General features: G+C 44.7%; 1 protein-coding gene across 3 annotated transcripts in view; it reads left to right on the top strand.

Moving 5' to 3' along the window:
- The first annotated feature begins 1,425 nt into the window (after window positions 1-1,425).
- The window catches only part of LOC125447312 (complement C1q tumor necrosis factor-related protein 6-like), a 44,360-nt gene continuing 26,498 nt past the window's right edge, over window positions 1,426-19,287 (top strand). Inside the window, exon 1 of one of the 3 annotated variants that reach the window (XM_048521629.2) lies at window positions 1,426-1,479. In XM_048521629.2, coding sequence (XP_048377586.1) covers window positions 1,450-1,479 — 30 coding nt within the window. In that variant the 5' untranslated portion in view covers window positions 1,426-1,449. Of the gene's footprint in view, window positions 1,480-14,529; window positions 14,942-16,817; window positions 16,922-19,287 lie in introns of those variants that run through there. The other 2 variants (XM_048521631.2, XM_059640606.1) reach the window with 2 other exon arrangements.

Here is a 19,287-nt window from a genome sequence, read left to right on the forward strand (position 1 = left end):
GCCGAATGGCCTGTTTCCACACTGGAGGGATTCTATGATCTCTGATCTATGAGCCTCTTTGATGGAACCTTCGGTGACTAGCATGCCAGATTTTGATAAAGCTTCTGTGAGGGAGTTCTCATGTTGAGGTTGTACAGGACTTTGGTGAGGCCTCTTCTGGAATACCGTGTCTGGTACTGATCACCCTACCAAAGGAAGGATGCTGTTAAACTGGAGGGGGCTCAAAGAGATTTACCAGGATGTTGCCAGGGCCATTGGAGGGTTTAAGTTATTAGGAGAGGCTGGGATATTTTCTCCCCTGGAGCATAGCAGGTTGAGGGGTGACCTTATAGAAGTTTATAAAATCATCAGGGTTATAGTTAGGATTAATAGTAGCTACCTTTTCCCTGGGGTGTAGGATTTCATGACTGGGGACATATTTTTAAGGTTAGACATGAACAATTTGAAAAAGACAAGTGGGGCAATTTTTTTTTACACAGAGTAGTTCAAATGTGAAATGAACTTCCAGGAGAAGTGTCATGGATTCATAGAGATGTATAGCCCTGAAACAGAGCCTTCAGTTCTACTCGTCCATGCCAACCAGATACTCTATATTCATCAATTCCCCTTTGCCAGCATTTGGCCCATATCCCTCGAAACCGTTCCTAATCATGTAACCATCCAGATGTCTTTTAAATGTTGAAATTGTACCAGCCTCCACCACTTCCTCTGGGAGCTGGTTCCAAACACGCACCACCCTCTGTGTGAAAAATTTCCCCTTCAGGTCCCTTTTAAATCTTTCCCCTCTCACCTTAAACCAATGGCCTCTAGTTTTGGACTCCCCTACCCGGGAATAAAGACCTTGACTAATCAACCTATCCATGCCCCTCACGATGTTATAAACCTCTATATGGTCACCCCTCAGCCTCCGATGCTCCAGGGAAAATAGCCCCAGCCTATCCAGCCTCTCTCTATAGCTCAAACTCTCCAAACCTGGGAACGTCATTGTACAGTTCCAATGTTTAAAAGACATTTAGGTAAGTACATAAGCAAGAAATGTTTTGAGGATACAGGCTAGGAGCAGGCAGGTGGGGCTAGTATAGTTTGAGATTATTGTTGGCATGGTCTGGTTGGATCGGCGGTTTCTGTTCTGTGTGATTCTATGACACTAATAGCGGCACTATACCAATGAAAGCTGTCACTGCTGTGTTCTGAACCCAATGAACCAGTGCTGTGTTTTGAATTGTATTACAACCTCATTTCCTGAGCATGCAATAACTGATCCATCTCTTGCTATCTGACATCAGTGTTTAGCCCTGTCCTGCAGGAGTTAACAGCTGACTTAAGACAAATTGCTCCCATACTATAGAAGATGCCTGTGTTCCCTCCACTCTATATTCTCGTCAGACTGCTCCTAATGATCTTAGTTTCCTTCCGGTGATGTGATTAAAACCACATGCGGGTACACGTATGCTGAAACGCGGCTTGTCTGCCTTAAAGGTAAGGAGGGATGATTTTTTTTTCCTGAATCTTCAATCATCTATTTCTCTTCTGTATTTTTTTAAGAGGTTCCCAATGACGGGTGCTGCAGAGAATGTTTTGCAAGCTCTTTTAGTGTTTTTAATTTGCCAACACAGCACTTTGAGAGGAACAGAAACTCAGCTTTCCACCCAAATCCATCAGCTCAATGCTCTCCCAGCTGAGAGACCTCAACTGCATTAACCCCTTAGCAGCTGCCGATGCATTTGTTTTCTTCTCCATGTTTAAGTGAGGGTGCTGCAGCAAGGACTCATAAAAAGCTGTTTCTCATCCTTTAGGCAGACAGGCAATGATATCACAGCATTATGCTGGGCTGAGCACGGAGCAAAACTTGGAAACCACACTGAAGATCCAAAACTGATAGCGGTGGTGCTGATGCATTGCTGAGGACAATGTTTCAATGTTTGCTTGGGATTCTTTGGAAGACGTAGTTGCTGGGACACAGTCAGTCCCCAAAGTGATCGAAACTGTTTCCAGTGGCATTGTGGGTGGTAACCAGATGACCAAGATGTGAGGTTAATTGGCAAAACATAGAAATCCAGAGGTGACAGAGGGAACCACGTTTTAATGCAATCTGTTGTTACAACCAGGTACGCGTTGTGACTGACTGTTCAGATGTGCGAGCAGTAACCCACTCATCTTACAACTTTGGTTAGATTCATCTTCCAAACCCATGACCCCCAGCATCAGAAGGCAAAGGGCAGAAGATGAATGGGAGCATCACCACGGTCTGCCATCCAGCCGCAGCGCATGTGGTCATGGTCCAGCAGCCCATTCAGCCCCTTTAGCCTACCTTCGTCATTCAGTAACATCATGATTCTGACCTCAAATTGATATTTCTCTATTGCTCTAACGACATGAGTTGTGTGATCTGGAATGCACTGCCTGAAACAGTTATAGCAGTAAATCAGGATGGGTGGACTTGCATCTCACGGACTGCAGGAAGGCGAACCAATATCTCACCGGGCCGATTAGGGATGGGGCAATAGTTGCTGGATCAGCCAGCGATGCCCTCATCCTCTGAATGAACTTATGAAATTAATAGATATTTTTAGCCTATTTCTGGTAACATTGGAGGTTTGTTCTCATCACAGTGTAATTTATTCATCACTGAATTACAGAAAGGCCCAGCACAAAAGGAGGCCATTCAATCTATCATGCCTATGCTGTCTCTTTGAAAGAACGATCTAATTTGTCAATGTTTTCCCTTGTATGTGATTCCCCCTCATATTGATCTGATTTGCTGTTAAACATTATTACTGGATTTATTGCTATAACTGTTTCAGGCAGTGCATTCCAGATCACACAACTCATGCCGTTAGAGCAATGCTTTCTCATGTCGCTTGTGGGTTTCTGTTTTCGCAAATGACCTTCCATCGCTACCCACTGTTCACCAAATGTTCAGCTGCTGGGAAACATTTTTCATTATTTGCCCTAACAAAATCCTCTTGATTTTGAACATCCCTATCAAATCTCCACTTAACCTGGGCGGCACGGTGGCTCAGTGGTTAGCACTGCGGCCTCACAGCACCAAGGACCCGGGTTCGAATCCAGCCTCGGGTAACTGTCTGTGTGGAGTTTGCACATCCTCCCTGTGTCTGCGTGGGTTTCCTCCGGGTGCTCCGGTTTCCTCCCACAGCCCAAAGATGTGCAGGTTCGGTGGATTGACCATGCTAATTGCCCATAGTGTCCAGGGGTGTGTGGGTTATAAGGGGATGGGTTTGGGTGGGATGCTGCAAGGGTCGGTGTGGACTTGTTGGGCCAAAGGGCCTGTTTCCACACTGTAGGGAATCTAATCTAAAAAAAACCTCTTCAGTATAAGGAGCATATTTGAATTTGCCTCACCCCAACCTCCTCACAATACACATGAATCGCCTCCTTCCCGCTGCCATTCCAGTAAATCAACCCTTTGGCTTCTTGAAAGCCTCAATGTTATCCCTGTGGTCTGAATTTGCAGTGTCCAAATTGCTATTGGGCCCAAGTAGAGCTGATTCAGCAATTAATGAAGCTTTAATTGCAACTCATCTGCTTTTGTAATTCAATGCCTCCTACCAGGTTTTCTGAGATATTGGATCAGCCAGTGGGTTTGGCAAGGCATTTCAGTTTAAATCACCAATTGTGATAAAGAAATAAAGGGAGATTCCAACTGGCAAAGTTCACCCTTGTGAAGTTTCTTGGAATAGAAATGATTATCGGCCGGAGACTTTTGCAATTGAAACTGTACTAACTCCAAGATGTGAATCCTTTAAACTGCCTTCCAAGCAGACTCCCTCCACTGGTACACATGTGTATGGTGGCCTCAAGTGGACAGAATGCCCAATGCAATTTTCAAAACGCTACAACTTTGCATAACATCATTGGCAGGCTTTCATCCAACCTGAACTTATAACAATGACATAGATGCCTTTTGAAAGCCATTACCTATGACAATTTGAAATGACATCACCTATGACTGAAACGGTGATCTATTTACTAGGCAATAACAGATTAATATGATTTTAAAGTTAGTCGGTGTCCTATAGAACCCAGGAGAAGTTGGATCAACTCTGATAATTGCTTTTGGGAAGGTCGTGTTGGATGTAAGTCCATACATTCCCAAAAAGTAGCCCCAGATCTTGTTAATTTGATATTGCAGGGATAAAGGTTTAGAGGGGATGTGAGGAAAACTTTATTTTCAACTAGGTCGCCTCATTATAGGAAGGATGTAGAAGCTTTAGAGGGGGTGCAGAGGAGATTTACCAGGATGCTGCCTGGACTGGAGGACAGGTCTTATGAGGAAAGGTTGAGGTTGAGGGCTTTTTTCATTGGAGCAAAGAAGGATGAGAGGTGACTTGATAGAGGTGTACAAGATGATGAGAGGCAAAGAAGGAATGGATAGTCAGAGACTTTTTCCCAGGGTGGAAATGACTACTATGAGGGAGCATAATTTCAAAGTGATTGGAGGAAGGTATAGGGGAGATGTCAGAGGTAGGTTCTTTACACAGAGAGTGGTGGGCATGTGGAATGTGCGCCAACAGTGGTAGTGGAGTCAGACATATTAGGGACATGCAAGCGACTTTTAGATAGGCACATGGGGGCTAGTAAAATGAAGCATATGCAGGGTAGTTTGATCTTAGAAAAGGATAATAGGTCAACACAACATCGTGGCCGAAGCGCCTGTACTGTGCTGTACTGTTCTATTTTTTTTAAAGAGGGTGGTGGAAATCTGGAGCTCACTGCCTGTAAGGGTGATAGAGGCAGAAACCTCTGTAATGTTGAAGAGGTATTTCAATGTGCACTTGTGATGCAAACGGACATAAGGCTATGGGCCAGGCACAGGGAAAATGAAATTAGAATGGTCGGATGGCGCACACACCATAGGCCGAAGGACCTTTCTCTCTGCTTAAAATCTCTATGACTCTGATTGTAAGTATGACACTAGCTCTGAAATCTCCAATCCTGGCTTAACCAATCAAGCACAGTGAGCATCAATAGTAAACACATTCACAGAATCAAACACAGAGCAATTGACCACATCAGGTAAAACTAAGGAAATGTGAATACAGATGGACGAGGAATGTTAACTATGTAATGATTTTGGCTCGAGAGAATGTATTTTTGACACTGGACAATTGATTTGAACTCCTGTCTAATCTGATGGCATACTGTTGTCTCCTTAGATTAGATTCCCTACAGTGTGGAAACAGGCCCTTTGGCCCAACAAGTCCACACCACCCTTTGGAGCATCCCACCCAGACCCATTCCCCTATAACCCACACACCCCTGAACACTACGGGCAATTTCCCATGGCCGATCCACCTAGCCTGCACATCTTTGGACTGTGGGAGGAAACCGGAGCACCCGGAGGAAACCCATGCAGACACGGGGAAAACATGCAAACTCAACACAGACAGTTGCCCGAGGCTGGAATCGAACCTGAGTCCCTGGTGCTGTGAGGCTGCAGTGCTAACCACTGAGCCATCGTGTCGCCCACTGATCCTCAGTGGCTATCTTCTGATCCTTTACCCTGAGCTGTTTTCCAGGCAGCTTTTGTCAGTGGTAGTTCATCATTAACTTCTGCTGCCAGGGGGAAGGGCACGGAGGCAGGTCCCAAGTCAACGACAACATTTGGCATGAATGAGCAAGTGAGGAATGTCAATGGATCAGTCATGATCCCAGTGAAGGGCAGAGCAGGCTTAAGGGGCTGAATGGCCTACACCTGTTCCTATTTCTTACTGTCCTATGGAAATGGAAATCAAGTCTTCACTGTGGGTGCTATTCGGAGGCACACACCAGCCATCAAACCGAGTGAGCAAATGAGCCCCTTGATTTACATTACACATACTGGCCTCAGAGAGTAGGCTCTGGGCCTTACTGTGTACATTCACCAGAATGAAGTGGAATAAACTATAATGGCTTTTTAGACCAACTGAGGTTGTATTCGCTGAAGTATAAATGGTTAAAGAATAATTTAATTGAAGTTTTCAAGATATTAAACAGTCAAATAGGATAAGGAGCGACTATTCTACAGGAATAGTGCCAGATGACTGGAGGATAGCAAATGTGGTTCCCCTGTTCAAGAAGGGGAGTAGAGACAACCCTGGTAATTATAGACCAGTGAGCCTTACCTCAGTTGTTGGTAAAGTGTTGGAAAAGGTTACAAGGGGTATGATTTATAATCATCTAGAAAAGAATAAATTGATTAGGGATAGTCAGCATGGTTTTGTGAAGGGAAGGTTGTGCCTCACAAACCTTATTGAGTTCTTTGAGAAGGTGACCAAACAGGTAGATGAGAGTAAACCGGTTGATGTGGTGTATATGGATTTCAGCAAGTCGTTCGATAAGGTTCCCCACAGTAGGTTATTGTACAAAATGCAGAGGAATGGGATTGTGGGAGATATAGCAGTTTGGATCGGAAATTGGCTTGCTGAAAGAAGACAGAGGGTGGTAGTTGATGGGAAATGTTCATCCTGGAGACCTGTTACTAGTGGTGTACCACAAGGGTCGGTGTTGGGTCCACTGCTATTTGTCATTTTTATAAATGATCTGGATGAGGGCGTAGAAGGTTGGGTTAGTAAATTTGCAGACGACACAAAGGTCGGTGGAGTTGTGGATAGTGACGAAGGATGCTGTAGGTTGCAGAGAGACATAGATAAGCTGCAGAGCTGGGCTGAGAGGTGGCAAATGGAGTTTAATGCAGACAAGTGAGAGGTGATAGACTTTGGTAGGAGTAACCGGAAGGCAAAGTACAGGGCTAATGGTAAGATTCTTGGTAGTGTAGATGAGCAGAGAGATCTCGGTGTCCACGTACACAGATCCTTGAAAGTTGCCACCCAGGTTGACAGGGCTGTTAAGAAGGCATACAGTGTTTTAGCTTTTATTAATAGAGGGATCGAGTTCCGGAACCAAGAGGTTATGCTGCAGCTGTACAAAACTCTGGTGCGGCCGCACTAGGAGTATTGCGTACAGTTCTGGTCACCGCATTAAAAGAAGGATGTGGAAGCTTTGGAAAGGGTGCAGAGGAGATTTACTGGGATGTTGCCTGGTACGGAGGGAAGGTCTTACGAGGAAAGGCTGAGGGACTTGAGGCTGTTTTCGTTAGAGAGAAGAAGGTTGAGAGGAGACTTAATTGAAACATATAAAATAATCAGAGAGTTAGATAGGGTGGATAGGGAGAGCCTTTTTCCTAGGATGGTGACGGTGAGCATGAGGGGGCATAGCTTTAAATTGAGGGGTGAAAGATATAGGACAGATGTCAGAGGTGGTTTCTTTACTCAGAGAGTAGTAAGGGATTGAAACGCTTTGCCTGCAATGGTAGTAGATTCGCCAACTTTAGGTACATTTACGTCGTCATTGGACAAGCATATGGACGTACATGGAATAGTGTAGGTTAGATGGGCTTCAGATCGATATGACTGGTCGGCACAACATCGAGTGCCGAAGGGGTCTGTACTGTGCTGTAATGTTCTATGTTCTATTCCCACGGATAAAAATAATCTAAAATTAGGGTGGTATTATCGAAGTTTATAAGATCATGAGAGGCATGGATACAGTGAATGTGTTCAGTCTTTTTCCTAGGGTTGGGGAATTGAGGACCAGAGGGCATCAGTTTAAGGTAAGAGGGCGAAGGGTACATAGGAATCTGAAGGGCAACTTTTTTTACACAGTGGGTGGTACGCATATAGAATAAGCTGCCAGTGCAAGTGTTTGAGGTGGGTACATTAACAACATTTAAAAGGCATTTGAACGAATGTATCGATAGAAAAGGTTTAGAAGGGTTTTGGCCAAGTGTAGGGAAATGGGCGTCGCATGGATGGACATTTTGGTCAGCATAGACCCACTTGGGCTAAAGGGCCTGTCTCTGTGCTCTAAGACGCTATAATCAAGAGCTAGATTTGTCAGGAGTGAATCTAAGAAGCTTTTCTTTGCGGTAAGGATGGTGAGATGGAGCTTTTTTCCCTACTTGATAGAATCAATGTTTAATTTTCAAACTGATACTGTTAGATTTTCTCAGCATGGATATGCGTTGGAGGTAGCTCTATGAAGTTGGGTCACGGATAAGCATGATTACATCGAATGGCCAAACAGGCTCCAGAGCTAAATGGTCTCTTCCTGTTTCTCTGTGGAATTCCAGCAGAGATTGAGCCTTGTCCTTCCTTTGCCCCCTCCCCGTGGGAAGGCAGATACGCACAAGCATGTTTGTTTGGTTGCTTTTTTTGCATCTTTAAGCTAACCCAGCAGCTTGCAAAAAGAACATACAGGGTCCATTTGATGCCCAAATTGATTGGGGAGCGTGGGTGAACGGCAGCGACAATGCGCAAATTGCCAAAATGCATGTCTTGCTTCAGATGAGATTGCCCTGTCCAATTTTTGTGAGGTAGGTCCTGAAGCTATTGTGTAGATTTCCTTTTCGCTACAGATATTACAGAGTTGCCCAGTGCCTGTGGTATCACCTTACAGCACACACATGGACTTGATTTTCTACCTATTCCCCATGAATTGAGCTGGGAATTTTCTCAGCGTCTTTCCCTTTACTCATCTCTGCCATTTAAACTTGGAACTCATGCCCCTTGGCAGATAGCTGGTGCAGAGATAGAACTCTGGAAGTCATTGTGGATTGGATACAGCCAGTGGCTATAGCATTTGACTTGTGACCAAAACCAATTGAAAGATCTCCAGTTGGCAAGGTGGTCTACAAATGTACATGTGACAGTCTCTGGGTCACGTGACCTTCTTCTGCATGTAAATAATAATGCTGGGATCAATAGACATTGTCACAGAGGGTACCCTTGAGGTGCAATGGTAATGTCCCTGCCTCTGAGCCCTGGGCCAGGGTTCCAATCCCACCTGCTCCTGAGGTGTGTAATAAATATCTATGAACAGGTTGATCAGGGGAATATCTAGACATTGGTACCCAGTCCCCTTATAATCTCAAATTATTAATGTTAATACTATGTTCAAATCTGACCCTTCATGGTATAAACTCCATCAGCCCTACAACTCTCTGGGAACTCTGTGATTCATATTCACATTTCACACCTAGTTCCAGAGCGATGGTAGGAAAGCTCACAGCTTGGCCAATTAGGTAGGATTTAAGGAACGTCTTAAAGAAGAAGGAGAGGGGGATGGAGGGGTCCAGGAAGGAAATTCTAAAGCTTACATCAAGGGAACTGCAAGCTCAGCTGCCAATGTAGAAAGAAGAGACAATGTGCAAGAAGATCATTACTGGAGGAGAATAGAGATTTTGGAGTCTTTGAGGAAGTTATTGAGGTAGTGTGTAAGATACACTGGATGTAATTTTGACTGAATCAACAGAGATGATATAGTAAGCTTCAAGACCCTTTCACATTTCTCTCAATTTCATTGAAAATAATGGATGTCAATGCGCCTTCCATTTCAAGTGATCCCACAAAGTCAAACACTAAACACCCCCACCCACCCCCACGTCCTTCCTACTCCCCTACCCCCTTTGGCTATTTGAATACGGAAGGTAGTTTCAAACAGGACATCCGTTATGCCTTCCCGCTGATAACACTCAATTCCATCAAAGTCAATACATTGGATTATTAAGTGAGACAAGCAACAGGCAGTAGACTTGATGCTACCTGCTTTGTGCAAGGACCTACTCGTTACAAACATCTACCCAAATTGTCCGAGGTTTGTTTTATTTGGTCATCACTGACCAGGCCATTCCTGATTGATCAGCTCCCATCCTATATTACCCTCAAACTGAGTGATTCAGGCCAGCTAAGAGTCAACTAGATTAGCACATCACATACATAGGCCAGACCAGGTAAGGTTATCCTTCCCTAATATTAATTGATAATTTCATGGTTGCTATTACTGCGACTACCCTCGATTTTATAAACTGAAATTCTACATATTTGGGTTTGAATCCCTTCCATTACCTCGGGTCCCCAGTCACTGTGCCAGCGAAGTTACCACAGCACCACCACCTTCTCATGGGTCACATGCAAGGAAAGATGCACTAAATAACTGGTAATGCCAAGATGGAACCAATGTCCAGATAATGTCAACGCCAACATAATACCAATGTCCTGATGGTGTCAACACCAAGATGGTACCAACGTCCAGATAGTGTCGGTGCCAAGACGGGACATGTCCCAAGGTAATGTTGCTAAATATCCCATTTTCATTGGCTTCAAAAATAGTCCATCTGAACTTGACTCTGACTGACAACTTGATAGTGAAATGAAAGTCCACCATATTTGCCCTTGTCGAAGGTATTAGAGTAGATTTGTAGCCCAGGTTGTGGATGTTGTGATTGGTTGGCTCACTGAGCTGGTTCGTTCTTCTGCAGACATTGCATTACCTTTCACACTGTGTGGTAATACCTGATTCCTGAGGCATCAGGAGGGTATCCAACAGGGTAATGTTGTCTGGAACATCTGTGGAATAATGAACCAGCTAGACAAGCCAACCAACCTCAATATTTGCCCCTATTTCCTGAAAACTCCTTCTCAAATCATTCTGAATCTTTTATCTTATCTGAGCCTTTAAATATCAACAACAGATTTCATAAGGGATAAAAAGACATATTTAACTGTTTCTGTCTTCATTCGCTGTTGTTCCCAGCCCCCATCCTTCAAAAGCCACCCACATTGACTGTTGCAGTGTATGTGATGTAAGTACCACCCACGGAGCCCTTAAGGAGCAGTCTCCAGAGTTTTAACTTGGCAACTTTGAAGAAACAGTTTATCTCCAAGTCCGGATAAGAACCTGCAGTTTGTGGAATTCCCATACAATCTGCTGCCCTTGTCTTTCCAGTTGGCCCTGATCCTGATATGTTTGGAAGAGACTGGGCGAGTTGCTGTAGTGCATCTTGTAGATGGTACACACTGCTGCCAATGTGTGCCAGTGGTGGAGGAGGAAGTGAATGTTGAATGTGGTTAGTGGGACTTCAAGTAAGCGGAGGCTGTTTTGTCCTGGATGGAGTCAAGCTTCTTGAGTGTTGTTGGGGCTGCACCCATCCGGGCTAATGGGGAGTATTCCATCCCCTCCTGACTTGTGCCTTGTAGATGGTGGACAGGAGATAGACCTGGCATACAATGAATAAATATGGTTACTTTGTTGCCCAAAAAAAATGGCAAAATGTTTTATCTGTACCAGAGGCATGAGAAAAATGTATCTTAGCAGTCTGTAGTGTCTCCGTCAGAGTAAGTGGAGGAATCTATCCCTGTCTGAAATCCACAACGGGAAACATAAAACAACCTCAAAAAGCTCACTGCAATAGCCAAGGGATCTGGTGAATTTATTGTAGACTGCCTGACATTGGACGTTCAAATAAATATGTGGCACTGAGGTAGGTACTCATAGTGTTCTGCATTGAATGCATTGTGGATACTCCTTTAAATATTTCCTTACATTGAACCAAGTTAATGACTGCAGACCTCGAACAGTCTGCAACCATCTCCAAAATGTCCAAAGCAAGAGGTCAAAGCGCCGACTGGAGCCAAAATACACAAATTTGTTCTTTCTTATTCCTTTCTTGAGCATGATCTTTGCTCAAAACATGAGCCAGCCTTTTACAGTCAGCGTATGCATATCCTGTTACAGCTCCAAGTGTTAAGAAACATGCAAGCCCAGCATTTTCCAGTCAGAGAAATTTATTTCATCAACTCCTTCATCATCTGAAAGTGTGTTGACATTCCGTCTAGCTGCGGTGGGAAGTTTTATTTAACTGCAATCCTTCTTTCTTCAGGATATTATCTGAAATTCTTTAAAAACAAGTGCCTCTTTCTGTCCAGAGACACAACCCTGATACACGCCTTGTAAAGGCTCTGGGATGGCTGGGATCCTTCTGTTCTGTGTGGACAAGGCCCAAAATTCCGGGACTCATTTCTTTATCTCAATTCTCATTCCTAGTTGAATCCACCAGTGCCTAGTTGGTGGGCAGAAGCAGCAATTGAGGGTGGCACGGCGGCTCAATGGTTAGCACTGCTGCCTTACAGTGCCAGGGACCTGGGTTCGGAGCCTCAGACGCTGTGAAACAGCAGTGCTAACCATTGAGCCGCTGTGTGGAGTTTGCACGTTCTCCTCGTGCCTGCGCGGGTTTCCTCGGGGTGTTCCAGTTTCCATCCAAAGTCCAAAGCTGTGCAGGCTAGGTGGATTGAGCATGGGAAATTGTCCCGGGGTGTGCAGGCTAGGTGTGCCAGCCATAGGAAAATGCAGGATTATCGGTTGGGGAGGGTCGGATCTGGATTTGGAGTGGGACAGTGTGAACTCAATGGACTGAATGGCCTGCTTCCACACCATAGGGCTTCTATGAATCTGGGCAGTATGATGTGAGGTATCTATGAGAATGGATCCCAGTGATCAGATAAAGGGGAGGAGAGTTTATTTCTAGACAGTGAGGGAGGCCCATGACAAGTGAGGCCATAGGTTCCTGTTGGTGTCCAGAGGAGAATTCAAAACTATTGCAAAGATATAGTGAATAGACCATTAAGCCTATCCAGCTGTTGTAACATTCATGTAGAATGTAGCTGATGTTCTATATAAAAACCAAAAGAGCTGCAGATGCTGTAAATCAGCTACAAAAACAAAGTTGCTGGGAAAGCTCAGCAGGTCTGGCAGCATCTGTGAAAAAAAAAGTTAACATTTCAGGCACAGTGACCCTTCCTCAGCAACTTTGTTTTTGTAGCTGATGTTCTACTTCATAGTCATTGTTCTGCACTATCCCTACGTCTCTTGATGACTTTCATATCTACAGTCCCTGTCTTGTATATGCTCAATGACTGAGCCTCCACAGCCCTCTGTGTGAAAGCATTCCATTCACTCACTGCCCTCTGAGTAAAGAAATTCTTCCTCATCACAGTCTTAAATGGCCAACAACCACAGAGCCCCTAACCACCAGCTGCCAGAGTAGGATTTGAGCCTGGCTCTCCAGGTCATTTAGGTCAATACTCGATCAATGATACCATTAGACCATCACTTCTCTTTCCCAGATTATACTGATTGGAATTAAATTCCAATAACTATCGTGGTGGGATTTGAAGCTGTCTCCCTGTATTCTTCTGCGATTCTCAATCACTAGACCACTATGCTACCACCGCCCCTGGTGCTCTATATGCTGGTTCAGTCTTAAGAAAGCTCTATATAATTCCTGCAGGACTCCTGTGCTCTAATCCTCTTGCAATAAAAGCTCTTTGGGATGTCCAAAGATCACGGAAAGTGCTATATAAGTACAAGTCTTTCCTTCTTCAGGTGGGGCTATCTGAGATAGGTGCCTTCATGCAGAAAGATGTGTGATTCTGTCTTTAACACAGGACTCCCATTATACCTGTAAGATTTGGTAACTAATAGCTCATTCATGCATCAAACCAATTCAAAGAGGTGATGACTGCCAAACAGTACCCTAAACATTTGCCTTCTCCTGTCTCCAAACGTTACGCCTACCCCTCATCTCCTACACACATCATGATGCAAAGACTCTATGGGAGCATCACCACCTGCTAGCTCACTGGTTAGCACAGCTGCCCCACAGCACTGGGGACCTGAGTTCAATCCCAGCCTCGGGTGACTGTCTGTGTGCATGATCTCCCCATGTCTGTGTGGGTTTCCTCCCACTGTCCAAAGATGTGCAGGCAGGGTGGATGAACCATGCTAAACTGTCTGTAGTACGTGTGTCAAGTGCAGAGATGGGGTACCTCTGGTTGAGATGCTCCTTGGAGGATTGGTGCAAATTTAATGGGCCAAATGACTTCTACTGCACTGTAGGAATTCTATGATGTTACTCTATGCATCTTACTTGGCTCATTGCCAACCCTATCGAGTCAAGAGAAATAGATTCAAGATCCAATCCAGAATGCAGGAGGAGTAGAGTTGAGGCTAAAATGAGATCAGCCATGATGTTATTGGATGGTGGAGCAGGCTCAAAGGGTTGAGTAACCTACTCTTGTTTCTAAGCTTGGATGTTCATTGTCATGGGCACCTGTTAAGTGCGAGGCTGAGAAAACAGAAGAGGTGAACCAGCTGAGGGATCCATTAGTCCCTAAGGATGGTGCAAAGGATTCCCATACTGAGCTCCTGGCCAACATTCATCCTTCGACTGATTTCAGTGCAACTTGGCTTTGTGAACTCTTCCTCTGCAAGCCCACATTGGCCACGCTTCAGAAGGGGCTTGATGGCTTTGCAGTGCTTCGGAATCTCCTGAGATCATGGGAAGAGGCTAAATCAATGCAAATCCTTCTATGTTGGTACTTACAGCCTAAGGAGTGCAGAATACCGAGTTCAGCTTCTGTATGATTGTTATGAAATAGTTTCCAGGGCTCCGCTCCCCCTCTCCACAAATACACAGCTGGTTTTCATTTTATCAAGATAAAAAGCAGCTGGAAGAAGTTTACTTTGAGCTTAAAGATTTGATTTTATTTTCTCTCCAAAAAGGCACATAACGTGGCCTGTAAACCTCAGTGGACACTTATCCCTCCTCCCACAACACACCCCCTCCTTTCAGGTCAAAGAGAACCACTTAGCCAAAAAAAATATAAAACCAATTAGACAGAACAAGCTTGCTGTTTTCAGCTGACGCGAAGGATCTTTTTTCTCTCTCACTAACTAACCAGGGCAGATTTTCGATTCCTGAAAAGACATTCCCACCGAAAGAGATAGATGAGTGAGGGACAGAGAGAGAAAGAGTGAGGGAGTAGAAGAAAGAAAAGGAGTCGGGAAGGAAAGATAGGAATCTGCAAAGATTTGGGACTAAGTAAATTATTGCATTTCCTTCTCTCAGTTGACTTCAGACTGGAAGTAACAAAAATTGAGCGATTGAATGCCTAGAGCCAAGCAAAAGAATTGAGCACTCATTTTCTCATGCAAAGGGGGAGAGGGTAAAACAAAGTCAAGAGAAATAATCCCATTTCTTGATAAAAAAATATCATTTTTACATTCGTGCTTGTGGGGGATTTATTCCAGAGAGCCTCAGCAGGTGAGTGTCTTCATTTATTTGTCTGCCTTTTCTGCAGCTGATTTGTTGATGGTTAAGGACTGAGTGAATCCAGTAGCCTCAGGCTCAAAGGTGCCTGCAATCCATTGGCTAATCTTCCTCGCCGATTGAAGAGGAAGAGCTGGACAGGCCTCAGAGGGGGAGGTGGTGGCCTAACGGTATTATTGCTCGACTGTTAATCCAGAGACCCAGATAATGCTCTAGGAACCCAGGTTCAAATCCCACCACAGCAGATGGTGGAATTTGAATTCAATAAATATCTGGAATTAAGAGTCTGTAAATCCATTCCCAATTGTTGGGAAAAACCCATCTGGTTCACTAATGCCCTTTAGGGAAGGAAATTGCCATCCTTACCTGGTCTGGCCTACATGTGACTCCAGACCCACAGCAATGTGGTTGATTCTTAACTGCCCTCTGGGCAATTAGGGGTGGGCAATAAACGCTGCCTGGCCAGCAATGCCCACATCCCGTGAATGAATAAAGGAGAATAAAACATTGTTGGACTGGAGCAAGAGGAATTCTCGGACAGACTTGGCAACGGCAACTCACAGAAGCCAGCGCTTGTCCATTTTGTTCTGATTCTTTCCCTGCGGAGTGAGCTTCGATAGCTGGCCCAGCTCCGGCCTTAATTGCATATTGAGATGATGGTGGTGACCTGCCTTCTAGAACTGCTGCAGCCCATGTGCTACTATAAGTAGGCCCACAGTACTGTCAGGATTGAGGATATTCCAGGAGTTTGGCCTCATGACACTGAATGAATGGAGATATAGTTCTGAGTTAAGGGATCTTGCAGGTTGAGATGTTCTCATGTATTTGCTGCCCTTGTCTTTCTAGATGGTAAAGATCAGAGATTTGGAAGGTGCTGAGTAAGGAATCTTGGTGAGTTGCTGCAGTGTGTCTTCTACATGTACACCCTATTGTCACTGTGTATCAGGTGGTGAAGGGAGTGAATGTTGAAGGTGGTTGTTAAGGTGCCAGTCAAACGGGCAACTTTGCCCTGGAGAGTGTTGAACTTCTTGAGTGTTTTTGGAACTACACTCATCTAGGCAAGTGGAGAGCAATTATTATACGCCTGCAATAACATAGTTATGGAGTTGGTGGAACGCAGCAGGCTAGGCGGCATCAGAGGAGCAGGAAAGTTGAAAGTGATTTCTTCAGATTTCTGAAGAAGGGTCCCAGCCCGAATTATCAACTTCCCTGCTCCTCTGATGCTGCCTGGCCCGCTGTGCTCCTTCCGCCCTCAGACTCCAGCATCAGCAGTCCTTGCTATCTCTGAGTATATTATACTCCTGACTTGTGCCTTGTTGATGGTGAACAGGTTTTGAGGAACCAGGAGGTGAGTTATTCACTACAGAATTCTCTGACCTGCCCATATAGCCACAGTATATTGATACAGTTCATCCAGTTCAGTTTCTGGTTAATAGTAAGCCCCACAGGATGTTGATAGTGGGAGATTCACCATCGAACATCAAGGGCCAATGGTCGGATGTTCTCTATTCAGAAACGGTCATTGCCTGGCATTTTTGTGGCACAAATATTACCTGCCACCCATTCCCCAGGCCTGACTGATGCCCAGATCTTGCTGAATTTACACATGGACTGCCTCAGTAATTGTGGAGCTGGGACTTATGTAATCATCAGTGAGCATCCCCAGTTCTGACCTTATGATGTAGGGAAGGTCATTAATGAAGCAGCTGAAGATGGTAGAGCCTAGGACACGGCCCTGAGGAACTCCTGCAGCTGAGAAGATGACTTTCGACAGCCACAGCCACCTTCCTATATGTCAGGTATGACTTCAAGCCATAGAAGGTTTTCCCCCTGATTCCCATTGTTTTTTATTCATTCACAGGATGAGGGCATCACTGGCCAGACAGCATTTATTGCCCATCCCTAATTTCCCAGAGGGAAGTTGAGAGTCAACCACATTGCTGTGGGTCTGGAGTTACATGTAGGCCAGACCAGGTAAGGATGGCAACTTCCTTCTCCAAAGGTCACTGGTGAACCAGATTTTTTTTAAACCCCCAACAATCAGCAATGGATTCATGGTCATTATTAGATTCCTAATCCCAGATAATTTTATTGAACTCAAATTCCACCATCTGCTGTGGTGGAATTCGAACCCTGGTCCCCAGAACATTACTTTGCCAAGCTGGATTAACAGTCCAGTGACAATACCACTAGGCCATCACCTCCCCTACTCCAGGTGACTCCAGTTTTGCTGCTTGATGGCCACACTCAGCCAAGTCTGGCCTTGATGTCAATGGCATTTGTCCTCAATCCCACTCTTGAGTGGGGCTCTTTGTCTGTGGTTTGGATCAAGAGACAGATGAGCTTAGCAGGGAACAGGTTAATGTTTCGTATGCCCCAGTTGATAGTTGATGACATATTACATCACTGTATGAATGATATAGTGTAGACTGATGGGCCGGTAATTGGCTGGCTTGGATTTTTCCTGCTTTTTGTGCACAAGACATACCTGGACGATTTTTTTACATTGTCGCTTAGGACCTGACCAGCTCGAGCAGTCGTACTGCTGCCAAGCCATTTTTGATGGTGGATACTAAAATCCCCCACCCATTCTACATCCTCAAAGTCCTTTTGAATCCTCCAAGTAGTATTCAACATGGAGGAGTACTGATGAATACCAGCTGGTATTCACAACAATACCAGTGTTGTAATTGTGCTGGAACAGCTCGGCTAGAGGAACAGCAAGTTCTGGAGCACCAGTCTTCAGTGCTATTTCCGAAATGTTGTCAGGGCCTATAGCCTTTGCAGAATGCAATGTCTCCAACTGTTTCTTGATATCACATGAAGTGAATCGAATTGGCTGAAGACTGGTATCTGTAATGCTGGGGACCATGGGAGGAAGCTGAGATGGATCATCCACTCGGCATTTCTGGCTGAAGATTGCTGGGAATGCTTCAACTTTATCTTTTGCACTGATGTGCTGGGTCTTCCATCACTGAGGATGGGGATGTTTGTGGAGCCTCCTCCTCCAGTGAGTTGTGTAATTGTCCACCACCATTCACGATGGATGTGGCAGGACTGCAGAGCTTAGATCTGATCCGTTGGTTGTGGGGGATCGCTTACTCTGTCTATCACTCCCTGCTTTCACTATGACAACAGTTTTCCATAGTGTTGGATGAGGGAAGAACAGTTGGAAGATATAATAATAGGCATGCATGTCTATGAATATGAACCTCTTTTCCCAGTGCATCCTAGGAGCAGAGCAGAAGATAGAAGCAATTAAATAGGCCATGAGCTAACTCTGCTAACCAATATGATCATAGTTAATGCTGGGCTGCAACTCAAAATTGCCTCCCAGTCCTCATCACACACTCACCCTACTCTTCCACCTCCTCCACTCCCGAAGCCCCACACAAGTGGCACAAAATCTCAGGTTTACGTGTGTTTGATGATGGAGTATCTACAACACTATGGGGTAGAGAATTTCACAGGTTCATAACTCTTCCTCACTACAGTCTGAAATGACCAGCCCGTATTCCCGAAGGTGACCCCCTGAACTTTATGTTCCCCAACCCACCGTCATAATCAGAGACAAGAAAGCCCTTTCACAATCTTGTACGTCTCAACGAGGTTACTTCTCATTCATTTCAACTTCTAGAAAATATAAACAATACAAAAGTGATGCTTGAATAAAGGCAAAATATGGCAGCTGCTGGAAATAGAGTCATACAGCGCAGAAACAGACACTTTGATCCAACTCGTCCTCATCAACCAGACATCCCAATCTGACCTAATCCCATTTCTCAGGTTTTGGCCAAATCCCTCTAAATCCTTCCTATTCATGTACCTATCCAGGCACCTTTTAAATGTTTTAATTGTATCAGCCTCCACCACATTGGGTATGGAAGGTGTGAGTTATTAAGACAGGTTAGACAGGCTAGGGCTTTTTTTCAGTGGAGTTTAGGAAATTAAGAGGTGACCTGATTGAAATGTATACAACAATGAGAGGTATTGATAGGCTTAATGGTAGTTGTCTTTGCCCTAGGATGGGGGATTTCAAGACGAGGCGGCACATTTTTTAAGATGAGGGAAGAAGGATTTAAAAGAGACATGAGAGGAAAGTTTTTGACACAGAGGGTGGTTTGCGTGTGGAATGAACTTCCTGAGGAAGTGGTGGAGGTGAGTACATTTATAATGTTTAAAAGACATTTGGATAAGTACAGGAATAGGAAGGTTCAGAGGGATATGGGCCAGGAGAAGCCAGGTGGAACTGGTTTAGTTTGAGATTATTACAGAGATAGTAGGAACTGCAGATGCTGGAGAATCTGAGATAACAAGGTATAGAGCTGAATGAACGCAGC

Source organism: Stegostoma tigrinum, chromosome 38 (genome assembly GCF_030684315.1).
Source record: "Stegostoma tigrinum isolate sSteTig4 chromosome 38, sSteTig4.hap1, whole genome shotgun sequence".
NCBI lineage: Eukaryota > Metazoa > Chordata > Chondrichthyes > Orectolobiformes > Stegostomatidae > Stegostoma > Stegostoma tigrinum.